Raw genomic sequence first — 22,481 nt, 5'->3', positions numbered from 1 at the left:
GATAGGTTTATCTGGTTAGCATGAGAGAGGATACGAAAAGTAAAATAGTAAACAATACTTCCGGGACCGGAAACATATTCCATATATGCACAGACTTGAAGCCAGCAAACTACTTCATCTACCGAAAACATAACAATGAAATCGTTGACTAAAATTCTGAAGGTTGGTGACATCAGGAAGTCAATAAGCTGCACTGCAGGAGACACTGGCGGTCTGTGGTTTTGTTAGTAATGATAACCATAATCTCTCTTTTAACCTTCAAAACAACTTTTTCAATCATGAACTTGTTCATCAAGTTCTACTATATGGAAGTGAAATCTTGTAGTCCAAACTCAAATTGAAGCCTTCTAAGTTAAATTCTGCAAACGTATTTCAAATTGAACAGGCATACTCAGAATTGTGCGGTCTATGGCGAATCAGATCGACATAAACGTAAATAAAGGATGAATTATTATGTTTTGTTTTACAGAACAGTTTCAAGTAGTGATAAACAAGCTGGATTTTATTGTTTATAGGTTACATATAGAGTCAGGCATGACCGGTTCCAGCTTGTCCCATTATTGGTAAATACGTAACACAATAAATCAACGTTTAAGTCAATTTTTCATGTAAAATTGACAAATTACAGATGCATACAATAAATGTAATATTGGAACTATTCGCCATTGTCAAGTCATGGGACATTTAATAACATTTATTTCCACGATCGAAACTTCGAACTTAGTAATGAAAATGAGGTGGGGGAATACTGAACTATGTTTTCGATTGCATTTTTTGGGGGAAAACGTCAGAAACCAATTGTTAAGGCCTAATTTTAAGACAAATACATCGTCTTTCAACATGAGACAACTTTTTTTCAAACGGAAAAAAATACTTCATAGCTTTATTAAGTTCAGTTCATCATGTTCATAGGTTTATTAATTGGCTTAATTGCTGAGCTTGCTTCTCTTAGTTCGGATTTTAAAACAGAAATTGGTCTTTTCATTTGATGTCTTTTAATTTTGTTTCTTTGCATAAGAATATTCTTCTTCTGTTAATTTTGACATTTTGGTTATTCAGATATTCAGATATGGAGAATGCTGAAACTGAAAAAGCCAATTGAACACCTTGGATCATAGCGCGGAAACAAGTTCTTGACAGGAACATATCTATAGGTTGAAGCCCCCATACGTCATACGAATAGAATCACCATAACGTCCTCATAAGGATCTTTTGTTAAAGGTTAGGGTACTTGGATTTGAACAATAACAAACAATGGGGGACTCGGGTTGTGAAATACACCTGTGTGCGTGTGTGTGGAGTGTGGTGTGTGGGTTCAATTGTTTCAAGCTAGACTTGCAAAATGTATGTGAAAACAACAAAATATGTAATTTACATATTTTCAGCAGAGTGGTCTTAGAAATTTGAGCCAATTCAAAACGTACTGTGACCAATGAAATAATTTAGACGACTCCCTAAACGGTTCTCCAAATAAACTGCTAATGATTGATAAATCAATAATAAAATACGACCAGACAAATTGTCGGTTGACAGCTGTAGTCAAAGTTATCCGTATTTATCACAATTCCAATCGATCATATAGCAACTTTCATTTAGAAGTAAATCGATTTATATTTTATTATTCCTTTCAAATGTAGTGAGTATCGTCATTTGAGGAATAAAATGAGAATTGAATTCGATGTACCTTCTTTATTTGCAGAAATAAATCAGATTAAACGTGCCACTAAAAAGGAATGTTCAAATGATGGCCAATAGTACCGGGGTGAATATTGTTCATATTTGATTTATTTCTTCTCTCATTTCATCTTGAAGTGATATATATAATCATTCTGCAACAGTCTCGAGTCATAGGCAATGTATGTTCAACTATTATTAAACGAAAAATAACTCAAATGTTCATTTATTTATGCCAGGAACTTATACAATGAATCTAATGAAGTTATGGTTGAAATTAAAAAAAAAAGAAATAATATTCAGTCATATTTAAGTCACTTTCAAATCACTAATTACTTATGAACTTAATGCAATATGTGAATCATCATTATGACTCCTCTTTATCATCATAATTACGGGTTAAAAATAAGCTGAATATATTAATCGTGTGGATATATAGGCCTTGTTTTAGCAAATTAGAGTTATAGTTCTTGTCAAATTGTAATGTTCTATTGTGTGTGTGTTTTTGTTCTTTAGAAGATCTGTAAAATATTACAAACATTTTATGTGATACTGCTATTTGTTTTTAAACATGCCTTGTCCCATGCATAACTGTAACTGCCTAATTTATTGTGCAAGTCACAGAGGTATTGTGTATAGCATGTGAAAAGCGATGATTTTGTTCGTGTGTATTAACTCAAGTTTGTATTACGAAGATATGATAGTTTAACCGTTACATCTAATCCATCTTGTACAAGTTAGTTGGTGCACAAGAATAATAAGTTTCATACTGATTGTGTTGATACAAAGCAATTAGATGAAGACAAAGGATATTCAATCATTTAGTTCTCTCTTACATCCGCCCCCCCCCTTCCCCAACATAAAAGAACAAACACAACACGTACCCGTGGAAAGGGTTGGTAGGCTATCAGAAATCAACATTCAAACGTAATTTCATAATTTTGCAATCACGAAAACAGAATAATGTAGATATGAAAGTACCCGAAAAATTGTCGAAAGACAAATCGAAAAGACACACTAGAACCCTGTAAAAGCCCCATTCGCATCAAATTTTGTAACGATACCTCTACAATTATATAGAGCCACACATAACGTGGTTAATGGCCAGTTAAAAGGACAGATCTAATACGAAATTGAGAAAAGCTGCAGTACCTTCGAAAAATGCTGGCTAGAATTATAAACCATATCGTGATGGGAGATGTTAGAATATGGGTGATTTTTTATCGTTCTCTAATATGAATAAACCCTGGAGCGAAATATGTGGAGTGTACCTTAGTCATTCCTCTCATCAATGAGAAACAGACACTCAAGGGAGGACGTTGTAAGAGGTAACTTGTTTTCTTTAAAGTCAGGTAACCCATCGAAGAGGTATCTTGAAACGGAAATAAAAATAGTAACCTATACTACTATCTTCCTGCGTATGTCGTTGTCATCGTCGGTGAGGTGATAAGGAAAGGGCATTGGTGTAGGATCCTTGTTTTCAATTCAAACAAGTTAAAAGCTAGCCATAATTGAAACAATACTACGGTCAGGATAGGGTCACATATTGCTAATTGGTTTCCTGGTGATAGTTTCCCAGGCATTTCTTATATACCAAACATGAAATCTAGTGTGAATGGTACACCATCCTAGAGCTAATCTCTCGACATTGAAACACAGAAGTGAAATAGTGGTTATGTCTATGTACCCTGTTAGCTTTATTCTACCACCGTAGCTCAATGTAATCTTGACTATCTCAGACCCCTAATGATTCCTCTCAAATATATGGTTGTAGGTACCCCTCCCTCCCCTCTCTTGTGGTAGTCCTATGAAGTACACTCTTTTCGTTGCTTACTTCTACGGCAACTGTGTTGACGTGTTGTTATAGCAACGGCAACAGGTAACTGGATAAAACCTTACGGTTTATGAATATTACTCGAGTAGGAACTTTATTGTACTATCGCAATTAAGCAGATGAAAGACTTAGAACCTAAACTTTGACAACCTGTTAATTAAGTTGAGAGATTTATTGATTATGATGATATCGTCCTTACTGTCTTGAAACCTTCTGTTATACAGTGAACCTTTGAACCATCAGTTTTAGTGATTTAATGTATTTAGTCACCTTGTGACATAATTAGAAGCTATTGATTCAAGTTCTGAGAGAGAAATACAAGGCTTTGTGCATCTTCTAGAATTACGTTCAGAAAAGCATGGAATCATTAAGAGGTGTGTGTGTGGGGAGGAGGGGGGTAAGAAAAGTACAAAGCATTGCATCTAACTGATAGGATACATTTGGATGTAGTGGAGACGAGTTGGGAAAGAAGAGTAGTGTTCTTCTCGGGTAAAAGGAGATACTCGAAGCATTAAAATATATCATACGCCATCAACATCATTTAGTTCGGTTTGCTATCATAAGCTAGTAGATGTGGTCCATGTGGGATATAAAACTGCTATTTACACTGACCAGAACTATCAAGCAGGAAGTGTTCTTGCAATTTTCACAAAAGATATATAAATTTGACATGAAGTAGTATTGTAATACCTGCTGATATATAAAGGATACATTGTCAAGACATATCAGTTCATATCATTCTCAATAATGTCGTAAAATTAAGAATTGTCGTTATATTGTCGTAAAATTGCATACCATGATCCTGTGTTGTGACGCGCTCGTAACAATGAGGCCATGTACAATGCTCTATCACAGTTTAGGCTCAATTGTAAGGGTATATGGGTATAAGGGTATGCATTTGGTGAACAAAAGAATGTATTCCTGCAAGCATATATCCTTCACACACACAAGAAGGTTTCGTATGAATATATACGATCGGGAAATTGGATAATAATTGGATGGTACTTTTTAAGAAAAAGTCGCCCAGGAAAGAACCTGGGCACGAAAACCAAACTACTGAACGACTGATCCGCTTCTAACCCCAGTCCCCTTGCATCGGGACTGTGACTGTGTGATCATCGTCAGGTGTGCATCACCATTCCCCTCGAAAGGGAACAGATACTACACATAATTGGATGGTATGTTACTTATAGTCATGAATAATAAATAAGGATCCTTCACGTAATAGATATTCCCCTTTTAACACCATCTGTCACTATATGCCGCTGTGAAAACATATATGTAAATTAAACAAAAATATAAGCATTGATTAGATTGACGTTGTTGTTACACTTTAAATTTGTGAACTAAAATTCCTGCTCATACAAAGTAATTAGGCCTAAATAAAATTAACTGAATGACGCAGATAATTCAAGTTTACGTTATTCGAGTATGCAATATTAGGCACAAAATGAAACCACGGAGTGATGCTTTAACGTTTAAGAGCTGGCAATAATATGAACACGTAATGAAGAATGTTACTCAAAAAACAAACTGCTATTAGACATTAAGACCTCCAGAACACCATGTAAAGGCATTGATATAAGTAGTGTATTAATGCTAGACCTTCAGATCACCAACTCAATGCATTGATATAAGTAGTGTATTAATGTAAGACCTCCAGAACACCATCTAAAGGCATTGATATAAGTAGTGTATTAATGTAAGACCTCCAGAACACCATCTAAATGCATTGATATAAGTAATGTATTAATGTAAGACCTCCAGAACACCATCTAAAGGCATTGATATAAGTAGTGTATTGATGTTAGACATCCAGAACACCATCTATAGGCATTGATATAAGTATTGTATAAATGTAAGACCTCCAAAACACGATCTAAAGGCATTGATATAAGTAGTGTATTAATGTAAGACCTCCAGAACACCATCTAGAGGCAGTGATATAAGTATTGTATTAATGCAAGACCTGCAGAACACCATCTAAAGGCATTGATATAAGTAGTGTATTAATGTAAGACCTCCAGAACACCATCTAAAGGCATTGATATAAGTGTTGTATTAATGTAAGACCTCCAGAACACGACCTAAAAGGCAGTTATATAAGTAGTGTATTAATGTAAGACCTCCAGAGCACCATCTAAAGGCATTGATATAAGTATTGTATTAATGCAAGACCTCCAGAACACCATCTAAAGGCATTGATATAAGTAGTGTATTGATGTTAGACATCCAGAACACTATCTAAAGGCATTGATATAAGTAGTGCATTGATGTTAGACCTCCAGAACACAATCTAAAGGCATTGATATAAGTATTGTGTTAATGCAAGACCTGCAGAACACCATCTAAAGGCATTGATATAAGTAGTGTATTAATGTAAGACCTGCAGAACACCATCTTAAGGCATTGATATAAGTAGTGTATTAATGCAAGACCTGCAGAACACCATCTTAAGGCATTGATATAAGTATTGTATTAATGCAAGACCTGCAGAACACCATCTAAAGGCATTGATATAAGTAGTGCATTGATGTTAGACCCCCAGAACACGACCTAAAGGCATTGATATAAGTATTGTATTAATGTAAGACCTGCAGAACACCATTTATAGGCATTGATATAAGTAGTCTATAATGGAAATGATTACATACAGTAGTATACAACTAAGAGTTCCTGCGTTTAACAAGAAACGTGCAGTGTAATTTCCTTTATTAAAGCTAAATGCATAGTGTAAGGAACTGTAAGTTTGAATGAGCTGCCTGGTGGGATCCTATATTGGATATTACATGCTGTTGTTGTTTTAACTGCTGCAATATTTGCATTATTATATATAGTTGGATAATTCTGCTACAGGCCCATATCCCACCTCATAATATTTATAGGTTTGGAAACCCCACCGTCGCTAAAAGTGCAAACTCATGATATGTGTCTGAAATCCATTCACATCATCTTCAACTGTTTGGACTACACATTCAAAACCAATAAATAAATGAAAAACAATTTGAAGAATTTGTACTCAAAATCTAAACGATTTATACTGCAGTCACAAGTTCGTTTATGTAAAGTTTTAATGGTGTCTATAAAGTCTGCGACGATCAGCGGATGGGATAGTGTAACAACACACCTTAAATGAAGTTAATTGAAATGAATTGTTATAATTCAGTGAGAATGTAGTTTATTATTCACTTCTACATTAATGTCAATCTAAGTTACTCAGTTTTGTTCGTGGAGACTTTGTCACTTGGCGCATCCGATGAAGAACTGCATCCTTAGTTAACATTAGCAAATGACCTATTGCTATATTTCAATCATCTGCATATTCTGCTGTATTTTGTTTCAATCTAAAGCTTTCTTAGTAGGGCTTTTACCGAAGAGTGTTCCATCGTTGTATAGACGCTTGTTTGGAGACTATGGTGTAGCCAGTATTCTGCAGGGCTAATGTCTATTAGTCAGTATATGCAGCGTGCATTATGTCAAAAACAAGTATCTAGTTCATAACACTTTTCTCGATCATTCTCGAGCTCGCCATAACTTAATTCATATATTGACGTCTTGATGTATGGAATCAAATTCTGCCTCATGTGCACGTGGATAAATTATCTCTGAGAGAGAGAGAGAGAGATGGTTAGGAATATTGTACATTTAGGATGGTACTTATCCTAAAGTTAATCCAAATTTGGTGCTCTTGTGTTAAATTACCGTCCCGGGTGATTGCTATGCGCCGAAGATACTTAACCCGCTCCTTGAACAGGAATCAGTTTACCAAATAGCTTGGACATACTGCAATTTCATAGATTGTGGATAGTGTTATGCCCATGGGAAGAGACCTAGGTAGAAATTAAGGTTGCCTTAATTGCAGCAGTGTTTAGCAGTGAATCCCTTGGTGAGGTTGAGACGAGAGGAGAACATGAACTAGCTTAAAGTGCTGCTTATTAAACGGCAATCGGTAAGTTTGACTTTTCTTGATAGAACATAATTCATATAGTCCTCTTTGACAGGTTATTATTTACTCTGTGTAAAGAGATACCATTGCCCTTCGTTTTACCAATAGTAAATGTGGTTATGTAACCGACAGGACACTAAATCATTGCTAGAGGCTTGATATAAGCAAGGTATATTTTAGAAGAAGGTATTGAGATTCACAACATGTACTATTCTTGTTTTAACTTATTAAAACAACTTTTAAGTTGATTTTTTTAATCAAATTTGATCAAATCATTCGAGAACATTGATATTTTACATTTTTTTTTTTACATATGATCTATGTGTGACGAAATATTAATGATTCACTTACTTTTAACAACTGTAAGATTTTTTGAGTTGTATTTAGTAGATTTGGTTAAGCTAATCACTAAATGAAAAAAAGCTGCTATCATTTGAATGTGGAAAGCAATGGTACAGGGTGAAAGAGGACGACTATGGGATTAAGGTTACATGGTTGAATTGTGTGCATTGACTTATGTTAGGACTAAAAAGCAGTCTCTATCAGTGCTATATAAATTATCAATTGTAAGCATTATATATCTACTTCCGACCGATTCCCGATGCGACGAAGCTGACATGATTCTCTCAAGACGGGTTTTATGTCGAAAACGAAACACAAAAGTTCATATTCCCAATGAAGAGGAGTTTGTCAAATGATATATAAACAACTACTTTGAATATGTATAAAACAGCCTTGTTTCTGTCAAGATCAGCTGCGTAAAGAATTCTACTTTCAATTGATTCCTTCCTGTGACTTTATTTGCCCATAGCTGTTGAGTTTCTGTTCGAATGACACACTTCTTGTTCTCTGTTGAAAGGTAAACTTGAAATAATGTCTACTTGATATCATTTAGCTCACGCCTACGGTAACACAACATGATATAGGTGTCCTCATTATGGCCCATTGATAATGCAGTGAGTTCTTCAACAGTCGATAATGGATATAAACGGGCTTCACAATTCAATAAGAGATTGAGGCATTTCCAAAGAGGCACTTCTGACATGAATTTAAAGCACCTCCAATAATGAAAGATGTTATTCGAACCGCCCTACTTCCATCAAGCGCAATTTCTGCCTGATCGACGCAAAGATATACAAGTAACCTTACGCTTGAATGTTTGCAATTTCATGGATAATTATTTGGGATACTCGGAAGAAAAATGACAGTTTTTGTTTTCTCCGATTACCAAAGCATTAGCCATCAAATAAGCTGAAAGAACTACCATCCTGATAATTTAAAGTAACATCATGAAGAAAATAAATCTATTAGATTGTTTGTTGTTGCTTCGTAAAACGCTGTCCAAATGCCTTTCGCTAATTTAAATGAATTTATAATATAGTGGAGTGACGCATTCACAGCCTATCCATACATTAACTATCGCACGCACATCTCCTAACAATATTGAAAAAAAATGAAGAAACTAATATCTACCCGTTTTCGTTATTATTATGTTATTTTGCTGCACAGTAAGCGCCGCAACATAGCATTACAGTTTCATTGAAATTACTATTGATCTACAGCCCCAAATGAATTGAATTCTCGTTATTAACATGAAAATCCCATGTTGACGGTCTAATGTAGTTTCAACCGCAATGTACAGTTTCATGAGCTGTTTCGAAACGTTAAGTTATTATTGACGTAAGCTAGCAGTGAAGGCCATTTCAAGACCTGCCTGGGCTATTTTAGTTTATTCACAGTTAAACTTACTGGATATTTTGCGGCTTTCTTTAAAATTTCGCTCTGCCCGAGGGTTACCCAGACGAAAGCTTCGTGAAACAATACGTTGTGGGTCTTACTCTAAATTAGCCTACCACTGGGCGTGCAGCTGCCATATACCGCTAGCAAACATCGATCAATACATCATATAAAAAATGACATTCCAACCGATTTATTCCACAGTTTTATTTGATCGACCAAAAGCGCTACACAGAATGTACTCGTACAATGACAGGCGATTTGCCACTGTTAGGCTGAGTATATATAGTGTATAGTTTTTACAGTTCTGTGATACTCAAGTTAATCCGGAATTCCATATTTGATGCATATTTCCAGCGAGGGCAGGGTTATTTCATAGGTCTACATAAATAATGAACATTCACTGGTATTTCGGAATTCGGTTACTCCAAGAATTTGGTAAGTGTGGGAAAGCGGATATAAAATTCCTGTGATGGGTCACTTATTTCAACGATGGTTGGTACCTATACCTTTTCAGTATCTTTACGCAGCTACAGTGCTTCTATGAAGATATGGAGAATAAAAACTACTACTTACTCTATCTAACCATGGAAGCAAACGAGATGTTTTTCGCAATGTCATCTCAAGACTCAAATACATTAATCATAAACCAACTCTTGTATAGAAAAAAGTAACATACAATTATTATTATACAATTTAAAAAAAATCCAATGGAACGTATACACACATCCTTAACTGTGACAAGAATTAGTTTAATGAACTACAAATAGGGATTTCAGAAACAAGGCCCCGTCAGTGATTAACTGGAAAAGAAGGTGATATTATCAATCTAATGAACTACAAATAGGGATTTCAGAAACAAGGCCCCGTCAGTGATTAACTGGAAAAGAAGGTGATATTATCAATCTAATGAACTACGAATAGGGATTTCAGAAACAAGGCCCCGTCAGTGATTAACTGGAAAAGAAGGTGATATTATCAATCTAATGAACTACGAATAGGGATTTCAGAAACAAGACCCCGTCAGTGATTAACTGGAAAAGAAGGTGATATTATCAATCTAATGAACTACGAATAGGGATTTCAGAAACAAGGCCCCGTCAGTGATTAACTGGAAAAGAAGGTGATATTATCAATCTAATGAACTACGAATAGGGATTTCAGAAACAAGGCCCCGTCAGTGATTAACTGGAAAAGAAGGTGATTATCAATCTAATGAACTACGAATAGGGATTTCAGAAACAAGGCCCCGTCAGTGATTAACTGGAAAAGAAGGTGATATTATCAATCTAATGAACTACGAATAGGGATTTCAGAAACAAGGCCCCGTCAGTGATTAACTGGAAAAGAAGGTGATATTATCAATCTAATGAACTACGAATAGGGATTTCAGAAACAAGGCCCCGTCAGTGATTAACTGGAAAAGAAGGTGATATTATCAATCTAATGAACTACGAATAGGGATTACAGAAACAAGACCCCGTCAGTGATTAACTGGAAAACAATGTGATATTATCAATCTAATGAACTACGAATAGGGTTTACAGAAACAAGACCCCGTCAGTGATTTAGGGTAAATGAAGGTGGTATAATCAGTCTAATGAACTACGAATAGGGATTACAGAAACAAGACCCCGTCAGTGATTTACTGGAAATAAAGGTGGCATTATCAGTCTAATGAACTACGAATATGGATTACAGAAACAAGACCCATTCAGTGATTAACTGGAAATGAAGGTGGTAATATCAGTCTAATGAACTACAAATAGGGATTACAGAAACAAGACTCCGTTAGTGATTTACTGGAAATGAAGGTGGTAATATCAATCTAATGAACTACAAATAGGGATTACAGAAACAAGACCCCGTCAGTGATTAACTGGAAATGAAGGTGGTATTATCAGTCTAATGAACTACGAATATGGATTACAGAAACAAGACCCCGTCAGTGATTTACTGGAAATGAAGGTGGCATTATCAGTGTAATGAACTACGAATATGGATTACAGAAACAAGACCCTGTCAGTGATTTACTGGAAATGAAGGCGGTATTATCAATCTAATGAAATATAAATAGGGATTACAGAAACAAGACCCCGTCAGTGATTTACTGGAAATGAAGGTGGCATTATCAGTCTAATGAACTACAAATAGGGATTACAGAAACAAGACTCCGTCAGTGATATACTGGAAATGAAGGTGGTAATATCAGTCTAATGAACTACAAATAGGGATTACAGAAACAAGACCCTGTCAGTGATTTACTGGAAAGGAAGGCGGTATTATCAATCTAATGAAATATAAATAGGGATTACAGAAACAAGACCCCGTCAGTGATTTACTGGAAATGAAGGTGGCATTATCAGTCTAATGAACTACAAATAGGGATTACAGAAACAAAACTCCGTCAGTGATTTACTGGATATAAAGGTGGTATTGTCAGATTATAAGGCCTTATTATTTTCTCTTTGGAAAAGTTGCCGTAAGAGTGGGATGTCGGCAGGTTCGTGTTGGTCACCGTTTCCGAAGTCGGGAACCGTAATATTTCATTCTCAGTTTTTGCTTTAACCACTGGAGTGCTCAAAGGAAGTTAATGTCTCCAGCCTATCCATCATTAGTTTGGATACATTATATATCAAGCCCACCGTACCCCGATGACCAAAGGTGATAAGAATTTTACACGGCCCAGACGCTGAAACAGTGATTTTTACGATCAGTGTTGTTATACTCATCTCAAGGTAAAACGATCGCTAACTTCACAACTTTTCGTGTGATGCGGAAAGTTTGCTCAATATGAAGGGCATATGTTATCGATTGATGTGATCTGCGTTTTGCATCAAATAGCTTGTATAATAATCTACATAAGATAACAGGCGAGATTGCACGAAAAATATTATAGCTTTTGAAAGTTTATGATAATGTCTTTTCCCTATTTGTCAACTAGAATGATAATATGATAATGAAACAGTAAATTTCAATTTTAAAGGGTTGCGTCATCGTTGACGTTAGTACGATGCCCTTCTCACGGATGATTAACGTCTGATTTTAGAAGAACAAATAACAGTTTTTTAGGCTCCTTGATCAATCCAATGCAGCGATGAATATTGCATTTCATAAAACATATGGTCATTAAATACCACAATCAACACAACTGGTGCATGTGTGATGACGTTCTGCCTTGATGGCGACCTACTCGTGTTTAGATTTATGAACAGAAAAGTAAGAATTTCAAGGTCTTTTCAAGCACGCTCCGCTGATAAATAGTGCTTCAATAATTCAATGCCAACCTTTGAAGGACTGATCGTTGCAATGACCCCATGGAAGATACTTCGTGCGTAGTAGACTCTTATCACTTTCCTTGTCAACATAATTTCAAAATCAGTCTCTTAATATTGTTTGATAAAACTCAAAACTAGACACTCATCAACAGTTTTACGTTAAATATTCCTTTGTTCAGTTTCGCAAAATATGGCAAGAGTCGGTATTATGTTATCATATTGTTTTTTGTTAAAAAAAACTTGATGAAAACATAAATCATGCAACGTTAAATGTATGTTTCCCTCAATGTAATAAATAATGAGAACAGAAATAACCGTTACTCGTCCATCCGCCGTCCAGGCATCATTGACCCAAAAGTAAATTATTTGTTGTTTGGTGGTCCAATGGTCTGTCACCAATATAACTTGTGTTAGTCTGGGTTTATTCCTCGGAAACAATTTTAACAATCTTGGTAATAAATGATGTATTTCAGTTTGGTCACAGATCCTTCGTGTGTTATTATTGTTGTTATCAATACTCCCTAAATAGATCGTCTCTGACCATGAAACCAAATGCAAGTCACTTTGATAAAGTATCCAACGTCTTAAACCTCATATATACTCTCTGCATATTATCTCAGTCAAGGAATAACGTCTTTCTTTATATGCAGTAGATGACGTAACAATTTAGTCCACTTTATTATCATTCGAAAGTGTCTAGAGTGTATGATGATTACTCATTCAGTATTCATTCCTTCACACCTAAGTCTAACACTGGACCGAACTCATCACAACTGAACGCTGTTCCGTTTAGCACAATTACATACTTACAGACTTAGTCATCCTGAAAAAAAGCATTTTAAAGTTGCATTCAAATCTAAGATGACCTTGAAAGGAGATTTGTTTTAAGCGGCATTGAGCAATAACATGATCTTTAAAGATCAATGCAAGTGAATTTAACAAGGCATAAATGCAACAAAGTTGTACTTAAATAGAGGACTCGGAATATATTTAATGTTAAGTTAGTGTAGATAAAAGAAAGACTTTTATGTCTTTGTTGGTAAGTTTCAGGTTACAGCTTTATCCTTCACATGGCATACTCATTATGTTTTTTGCTAAAGTTACACTTACCATTGGAAATTCTTGATGATTCATTCTGCGCCACGCCCTGTGCTTTAACACGAGCCTGATAAAACCACTCTGCTTGCTCTTCAAGGTAGGGATACTCAAGGGATAAATCTTTCACGTTTATGGTTCCACTTGGTTCCCGATATGCGTATGGACAAAATATCTCATAATTACCAAACCTTTTTTCGTCATGGCAAGATCCTGCCGCAAAAATCTTTTCGTCATTCTCGACTAAAGATGCCACGGTACCATAGAAAAAGTTTTCACCGTTTTCAACTTCGTCAATTTTCAGTGTTTTCCATATACGCGTATACAAGTTAGCCATATCAACTGTCTTTCTAGCCTGGTCCATGTACAACATTGGACCATAACTGACTACCCCTTTCGGTAGCTGCACCTGCCAAGTTCCCTTCTTACAGTTCTCTTTATCTTGCTCTATCTTGTCTACGTATGCAAGAAACCTGGCTACGATGTTCATTTCTGGAATATCAAGCTCACTGTTAATGTATGGTTCTTCATCTGAGTCATCCTTAGGTTCCACGGTGAACGTATCAACATCAGTTGTTGTGAAATCAAGGTCGTTACCGAGTTGATTGAGAAATGTCGGTAAGAAGTCGTCGAATGGTGAAATTGTTGTCGAGATTTCTGCCCTGCAAAATACGTGTAACATAGGAAAAACCACCAAGAGAATCCAACTTTGTTGATTTAAGGAGAATGCCATCTTCATTAGCGGTAGTGGTTTACTTTGATATGCAGGGTCAGTTGTGCATGCGCGTCATTATCTTATATCCTCATCTAACCACCATCGTACCTGTTGAAAAAGATGTAAAACGACAATGAACCTAATGGAATCTTCGTAAATAGAATATTGTTCTATTATTCGTGTGCTATATACTTGTTGCTATAATTAGTTCATAAAATCGGCTAATGGTGCAGGTGTGCAGATTATAACAAGTGTCTGCATCTGCTCTGTTACTATTCCGATAATGAGGAATTTGCGTTAGAAAAAACGAGAACAAACTATACAGTATATAGAATACCACATGATAACGATAACATATGAGAAGAGGTATGTATACCAACGTCTAAATATCATTGAAATTGGAAGCGTTATATGTGAGAAACTACTCAAACACCATGGCAACCATGAGTATCATGTACAAAGAACAGTCATCCAATACTTTGGTGTACGCAACTAGTGATATAATCATGATAGATGTAATGAAACTGTTCCTGATTGTACCCAATCAACTGGTCCAAATGGATTAAGGGAGAAGTAGGGAGGAATGTAGAGAGGTGCAGAAGATCCGTTCTGGGACGCGGTGGTTTTCATGTCATTTTGTTTTCAACTAGAAGTAAACGTTCATATCCAGGATCTTGTATCGTGTCCCCACCCCACCCAACCACACGCAACTAACTCCCGTCGTGCCCTGGCAGTCGTTTTCCAATCATAACTTCGGCAGAAAATAAAGAATAAAACAAGCACTACTTACAACATATATGATATTGATATATATACAACCCACATTTCAAATCTGCTATTTAAAATTGTAATGCTCTTAGCATATATTTTGATTCATCGTTATAGTTGTTATGCATTCATCCGTTTATTTTAACTTTTATAGTAACATATATGCGCAATGCGTAGAAGTAATTGTAATTAGTAAGATTGCTGGAGTACAGAGTAAGATTTTTAACATGTACTATTGGTGAATCATTTGATTGACAGCCTTTACAATAATGTTTGCACAAACTCCAAATTATTCTGCAAAGAACAGACTGTTAACAGTAAAGAGATACAGCTAAATTGCTCTCAAGCTGTTTATGCTGTTAACAATTCGAAAAGCATCTATAGATTTATTTTGATAAAAGGCTGAGCAGTAAATCACTATAGAAAATGTATTTCCTTGGAAGTGTAACATGTCGAGTTGTTTGACTTAAACCTGGCTCGTAAACACACGTACACACTGCACGATTATTGACATACCTTTAAGACAGTGGAGCCGAGTCGGATCGTGTTCAGTCGGTCAACGTGCGGTCGACGTATAACATGCATATCAAATGCAATCAAACTATGTACATCATAAACTGGACAAATCATTTTAAAGCTATGATTTCTTACAGACGGAGAACTTGTTCTTTATTTATTGACGAGACAGTTCATCATAATCATCATGTAAGGGGGAAATGAGCTAAATATGTACTTAATTGTTACGTCACTGCTGTGTACGACATTGTACTTGCAAACAAGTAATATGCATATCAACACGCATAAGGGTTACTTTAATTGCAAAAGTCTTATTTAATCTCTTAAGCCTATTAAATATGAAGCTTGAAAAGATCAAGTCACTCCAACAGCATTTCCCACGCAAGTTAAGCACAACTACTTGTATGTCTATTGATGTACCATAATTGACCTCTTGAATTTTTGCGCAACAAGAAGTATGATGTGAGTTTGCACTTCCTTTGTCACAATATATATATATATATATATATATATATATATATATATATATACATATATGTATATATATATATATTTATATATATATATATCTTTATATATATATATATATATATATATATATATATATATATATATATATATATATGTATATGATTTTATATATATATATTTATACAGATATATATATATGTGATTTAATATGATATATGATATGATATATATGATTTATATATGAGTTTAAGAAAATAAACCAAATGGTAAAACAATGAAATAGTGTTTAATGTTGCACAAATTGTACTTAGTCGAGGAGAACTAAAAAGGACCTTGAGAGTGTCTCACCAGACGTCCAAAACATTACAGTTGCCTTGACGACAATAAATCCATAACAAAAATATTGTTCGCTTCATTGAATCCTTCTGTGATCATTTCGTGAGTAAAATCTAATCAAATTACGCTCAAGTTTTTTGCTGATTTTATTCTTGAAAAACATAATTCTTCTTGGCATGTCTATATTCCGTCCTTGGTTGTAGATGAAGGACCTTTTATGCTCCTTGGGAATTTTAGAATGCGAAAGGGCAGCGTTTTTAGTTTAAGATCCATCAAGTGATTATTTACTAAGTGCAATAAAATTTGTTATCGATTTGGAGATTTTCATCTTACCCAAAACGTCAATAATTACCGTAATTGTAAAAAAGGCTTAAACAACTAGAAATTTGAAAGCTGCATTTTGTGTTGTATGGTAAGTTGCGATTTTGCAATATATTATATTGACAAATATTTAGACACGCCTCAATCTATGTAAGAATGGTTTGTGGTTTCAGCCAACAGAAACATCATGTAGCACGTATTGTCATAAAACTGTATTGTTTTATTGTGCAATTTTCAGTTACGGTACCTTATTTTACCATGTAAGACTAGAATCTCGTGAAATTCCTAAATAGAGCTTTCAATGTATAATATTTCCAATATAACGAAGAAATCTTTAGCAAAACTTTTAGTACAAAACTATAGTGTTTTTAAAATGTGTTTTTCTGTTTCCGTTCATTAAGAGATCGTAATGTTTAATGAGACTTAATATAGTGTTCACCAAATCATTTTCCGTGTGATCCTAATGAACATACTGATAATAAATATCGGTAATGTTCCACCATTTGACTAAAACAAGATATGTACTTTGTAAAGCACATTTTGTTTTTCTATTTTGAAATATACCTTCAAAACTAGAATTTTTTGTTAACTATTGACTGTCGTTGGGGAAAGATTATCCGGGTTGTCCACAATATTTGTGTCCACCTGCTGCTAAAATAACTTCCCACACCTGCTTCGCTGTCAATGAAATAAAACCATTACTTGGTCAGAAAGGTCAGATTGAACCAATTATTATGTTTCCATGCAGGTATACAGATTAGAACTATCTAATCATTACGAACATGCATACAGTATAGCCTTGGACGTAAGGATGGGTCTACAAAAGAGAAACTACATCGTCTTGTAGGTAGAAACGTCCAACAGAAAAAGTTAGCAGTCCAATTTGACTACCATTTTGTTAAAGGTAGTTTTTTTTTATCGATTCCAAACTATATGGGCCTATGGTAAATGGGAAGGACTAATAGTTATTACTCAAATCGTTTGGTACCAACAGGTTTTACAATACATAATAAAATAGCTACTTTTAGGGTCTATATTGAATAGCTAAGGTAGCTAGCAAATTTTGAAGAAAAAAAAAACAGTTTACTAGCATTGGTTTTATACTTAACGATTAGTGATTATTTCCGTACCGAATCTATGAGGCATACCTCGCCCAAACCCCAACGTGTATTGGATTACAAGTTTTAACAATGAGGTTGTTTAATAGTCCATAGTTAATTTATACATGTTAGATCTATAATACGAACACTTACATTGTGGGAAAGTCTACTAAGCTTCGGTTAAATGCTGTATGTGCTCTGAAAAAGGCAGAGTATAATATTTAAGACACAGTATATCAAAATTCATACGAGTAGGGTATTAAATCCATATTGCATTTCATTGTAAATTTTACAATACATTTTGCGCTGTTTTTCATAAGGGACTAGATGATGTAATAAAAAACTTTTCTCTTAGTTATCTTGATCTGATCGGACGTATGTAAAACTGATCAACGCGATGTTGCAGAATCTTTCTGAGTATTACAATGTTAAGTCAATGAGAACATTACTATTGCTAATCAATATATTTATTATCAAATTCAAATGCAGTTTTAATACGATATCTAACTTGACATTGTCATAACTTAAATGGATATGTAAATAATATGCAAATAAAAAAAGAAGCTTCGTAAACAATATGTGCATCATCAATTGGATGCAGGTAGGTCACATGTAAACATTACCAAACCTTTTTGAAAATTAACCAAAAACGAATGTTTAAGGAATGAAATACTTCAGAGGTTTTCTGGACTACTGCATCCATATCAATCAGTAATTATGTGCATATTATATATACTCATAACTCATTTAATTTGAAATATATCTTCGGGCATGTCGTCAAATTTTTATAAGGAAATCATGCAACGGCTTATACATTAACGGCTGAGAATTTAGAATAAAACAGAACTCAACAGTTCTGTTGAATTGAAAAGAATTTTACATATTGAGCTTGTTTTTGCAATTTATGTGGCATTGATGACCCTATATGCATGAAAACTATATCTACGTATCGTATCTATATTTAATATTTATATATTTTTTATATATATTTAAACATTTCTAAGATAAAAAATTTACAGTTATATGGGTATCTTTATATTTAAATCTAGAATACCTTGCAGTCAGCTATCAAAGCAATTACTAAATCAAACTATGACTAGAAATATCATATGCCACACGTAAAGAGGCATAAGTATTATTTTGTTATCGACAAAGGAGAATCCTATATGTTCCTGCTCTTACATTATGATGGTGCCCCGACAATCATTTCAAAAGTATTTGATTTCCTTGGCCTCAAACTTCATTAAAAATGTTAGAACCATCATATCTTGTATATCAAACAGCAGTCTTTACATACCGTTAAACCATAGGTACATAATCAACTATAATTAAATTTATAACATAATTTATTCTGTAATTAAACAGCGCAGCGATTATAATGTTTACCTATTCGTATTCATTTTTATTTTGTTTTCATTTTCGTCAACCGAATTAATAATGATTTATATATAACGCCAATTTTTATGCTTCAATCCTAAAAGATGGTTTCCTTTTTCTGTCCTAATCCCGTTTACTAATTACTTATCTTATAATAAGACCATTTACACACAAATCACTGACAGCGCCTTATTACATAAACAGGTGCCGTTTCATTGACGACACTTCATTGATTCCCTTACATTTAAATTTCTGCTTCATTTTATTAATCGTTGGTTCCTCTGATGTGTTTATCCTCTCAAAATATAGGCAAAAATAATGAGTTTTGTGCTTGTTTTGGGTATTTTCTTTTGACATTGGACAGTAAGGAGTAATGGAGGCATTAAGGTTTTTGGATATTACAAGTAACCGTCTACTGACTTGCTTGTAAATTGTTAATACCTTGACATATAGTGGATACGACTGTACGACTGTCCCAGAGCTAACCATAGACCCCCGCCAGGTAATTAAACAACAAACACGTCAATCTAAAGTAGATTCTTTTTGCTGATCTACATCGTAACACTGAGCTACAGTAAACGTCTCTAGAGGAAAACTCATTGGTTATTTTCCCTCTATTTTGTTGTTTCTTCATTTTTGTCTTACATTCGTTTGCAAGCACCTGCCATCCTGTACACACTATTACTATATCGATTTGCCACACTTGCGGCTGACACTTTCATACACTTATGATGATCATAGATGCAGCCAACATTGGTTATCATTTGCTAATAGCGGACTGTCTGCTAGTCTACCGACGTGCTTTATTGCATATTATATTATACGAAAGCAGGTTTTATGCAGGATTAATAAATTATATACATAGTTTCTGTGCAAGATAGAAGCATTGTTTTCCTGAAGGGCTGAAACCATCCTTGTTGTTTGATGGTTCTAAAGAAGTGCTACTTTGCTTTACTTTCCTTCTAAGTTATTATGTATCAATCATTTAAGAATTTCGCAGTTCCTTGCTTGGGATTGATAACTTTCCTGGTCTATCCTTTTCTTTTCTACCATTAATTGGTGATCTCACGAAAAAATATTTTAGTAAAAAGTAACACAACTTAACATTTAAGGCACAAGGTATATAAGACGATACGGATATGCGACAGGATACGCCTTCTACCACCACTGCTCTACTGAATCCTACAAAAACATCAATATAACACTTTGTACAAAAGTATTATATAGGTATATGAATGTATAGGTTTTGTTTGTTGTTCGTTTTAGTTCCTACAATAAACTTCTCGTTTTCACCATGTACAACATGTTACACAAACATTATTATTTACCGCAAATGCATATGGTATGCCACATTGCCTTTTTTCTTTTGTTTTATTTATATTTATACAATGCAGGTTATCCAGAACTTGCCACATTTTTAAATCAGCTTATGCGTATAAGCGACTTTATTAACCTATTTGTAAATATATGATACACCGAACCACTTTGCTTCAACACTAATTGAACAGCTTCCTAGAAATAAAACGTGCAAGAAACGTTTCCTCTCAAAGATGGGATAACTTAATAATGCAAACATAGCTTGGTGCTTAACACTTGTTTAGCACGGAACCAGGGATGCATATTAATGAACGGTAAGATTATATAATGGAGATCCACTCACCCATGATGTTGGGATTAATACAGACTTTCGTAATATTTCACACACTACTGGTCAAAGGCAGCTTATCGTAATTCGTCAGGAGTATAGATCTCAATATTCTACACTCATTTAAGCAGTTCCCGTCAATCTACCATCAAATACGCTACTTTCTGCAGCACTGAGAAGCCAACCTAGTACACGGACAGTAAAGTTTTGGTAAGAACTGAAGGTGTTTACAAATCTCTTCGGATACCATTTACTGTCTATGCCGAAAGGAAAATATGCTCTTCGGTTGTATTAATTTCCCGTGTCTCGACAAATCCACACAAGCTTAAAACCGCAGGAGGGAAGTATTGATCGAACGGCGTTCATGGTTGATAATCCAAGAAGATAGCTCCTACACAGAATTAGTTGCAGTCCACAAATAAATGAAGATGATTTATTTGAACTATGTTGAAAAGATCCTGCTGACGTACTTTGATCTTAATTCCATAACTGTGAAACGGTAAATCTCTCCATTAGAGGAAACGCGCAATTTACCAGATGAAAGTACACAGCGAACTGAACTGATTGCATCGCTCGCTACTACGACAAAAACTTTGGGTATGGCACTCTGGCTCGTGCATGAGAACAAATATAATTCGAAGAGCGCCCCCAAATAACACTCAGATTTGTTTTCCCTTTTTGCACACGATTGCAACAGGAAATATTTGGACAGACTCATATATACATGAAATTGTCCCTCTCTTATCAAAGACATTCACAAATGCCTCCAAAGAGCCTGGCTTTCCTATAGCTGAGATCATATGTATATGACATTATGTATTTCATATAGTGATTGATGGCTTCAAACAGTTAGGACTTAGATTACTTAACATCATATAGACAACTACTGGATCGTATGTATTTCTGATAATGATAAAAGCCTTCAAACAGTCTGGACTTTTACAAGATGAAATCATATATATCTAATGATTTGTAGTTTGTATAATGCTACATTCCTTGAAAGGGTTTCGAGTTTGATCACATGAAATCATAAACATTTGATCTCTTGTTTTTTCAATAGTGATAAATGCCCTCAAGTGCGGGTCTGAGCTCTGACAAAATCAGATGCTTACAAAGAGATTTTCACCAAAAGAATTAACTGTTTTGCAGATGTTTATTACTTCATCATAGTTTACCTAGTTAATCAACTATTTGATAATCCTATAGAGCTATCCAATAATCCAACAATCCTCTTTATAGGAAAATCCTTTGCAGAATATTGAACGAAACACGACTTTGTGATTTATCCATATTTTCAAAAAATGCATTTAGCGTTTAATTGTAGAATGTTGCACGTAATTGTAGAAACCAGAAAATCAAACAGTGCTACAATTATTTTACAGTTGCTTATTATTAACGAGTAACAAAATGTTTAATCCAGAACATAGGGGTTGAAGTCATACACCTAGTTTCAGGCTTCCTTGTGCAGAGATTAAGTATTTCCGTACCTGTTATTTTTTTCAGGCACTTTTTCTATATTTATATTAATTCAATCGACAAAATAGTCGATTTCTATAAATACCGTAACTTCCGATTTAAAACTTTATACCGAGAGTATGGCCTCACAAGTATCAGCTTCGTTTCATTGCCACATAACCATTTAAGAATAGAACTTAGGATACATATCCA

At 34.7% G+C, this 22,481-nt stretch overlaps 1 protein-coding gene across 1 annotated transcript in view; it reads right to left on the bottom strand.

Annotated features, from left to right (window-relative positions):
- LOC139963360 (metabotropic glycine receptor-like) overlaps positions 1 to 21,408 on the bottom strand; it is a 75,097-nt gene extending 53,689 nt beyond the window's left edge. The window contains exons 1-2 of the mRNA XM_071964034.1: positions 20,829 to 21,408; positions 13,580 to 14,387 (exon numbers count right to left, since the gene is read on the bottom strand). Of these exons, the coding sequence (XP_071820135.1) occupies positions 13,580 to 14,303 (724 nt within the window). The 5' untranslated portion in view covers positions 14,304 to 14,387; positions 20,829 to 21,408. The remainder of the gene's footprint in view (positions 1 to 13,579; positions 14,388 to 20,828) is intronic.
- Between the last annotated feature and the right edge of the window lie 1,073 nt (positions 21,409 to 22,481).

The sequence above is a fragment of the Apostichopus japonicus genome, chromosome 3, assembly GCF_037975245.1.
Source record: "Apostichopus japonicus isolate 1M-3 chromosome 3, ASM3797524v1, whole genome shotgun sequence".
Classification (NCBI taxonomy): domain Eukaryota; kingdom Metazoa; phylum Echinodermata; class Holothuroidea; order Aspidochirotida; family Stichopodidae; genus Apostichopus; species Apostichopus japonicus.
The sequence above is the reverse complement of the archived record's forward strand: the minus strand, read 5'-3'. Positions and strand labels throughout refer to the sequence as shown.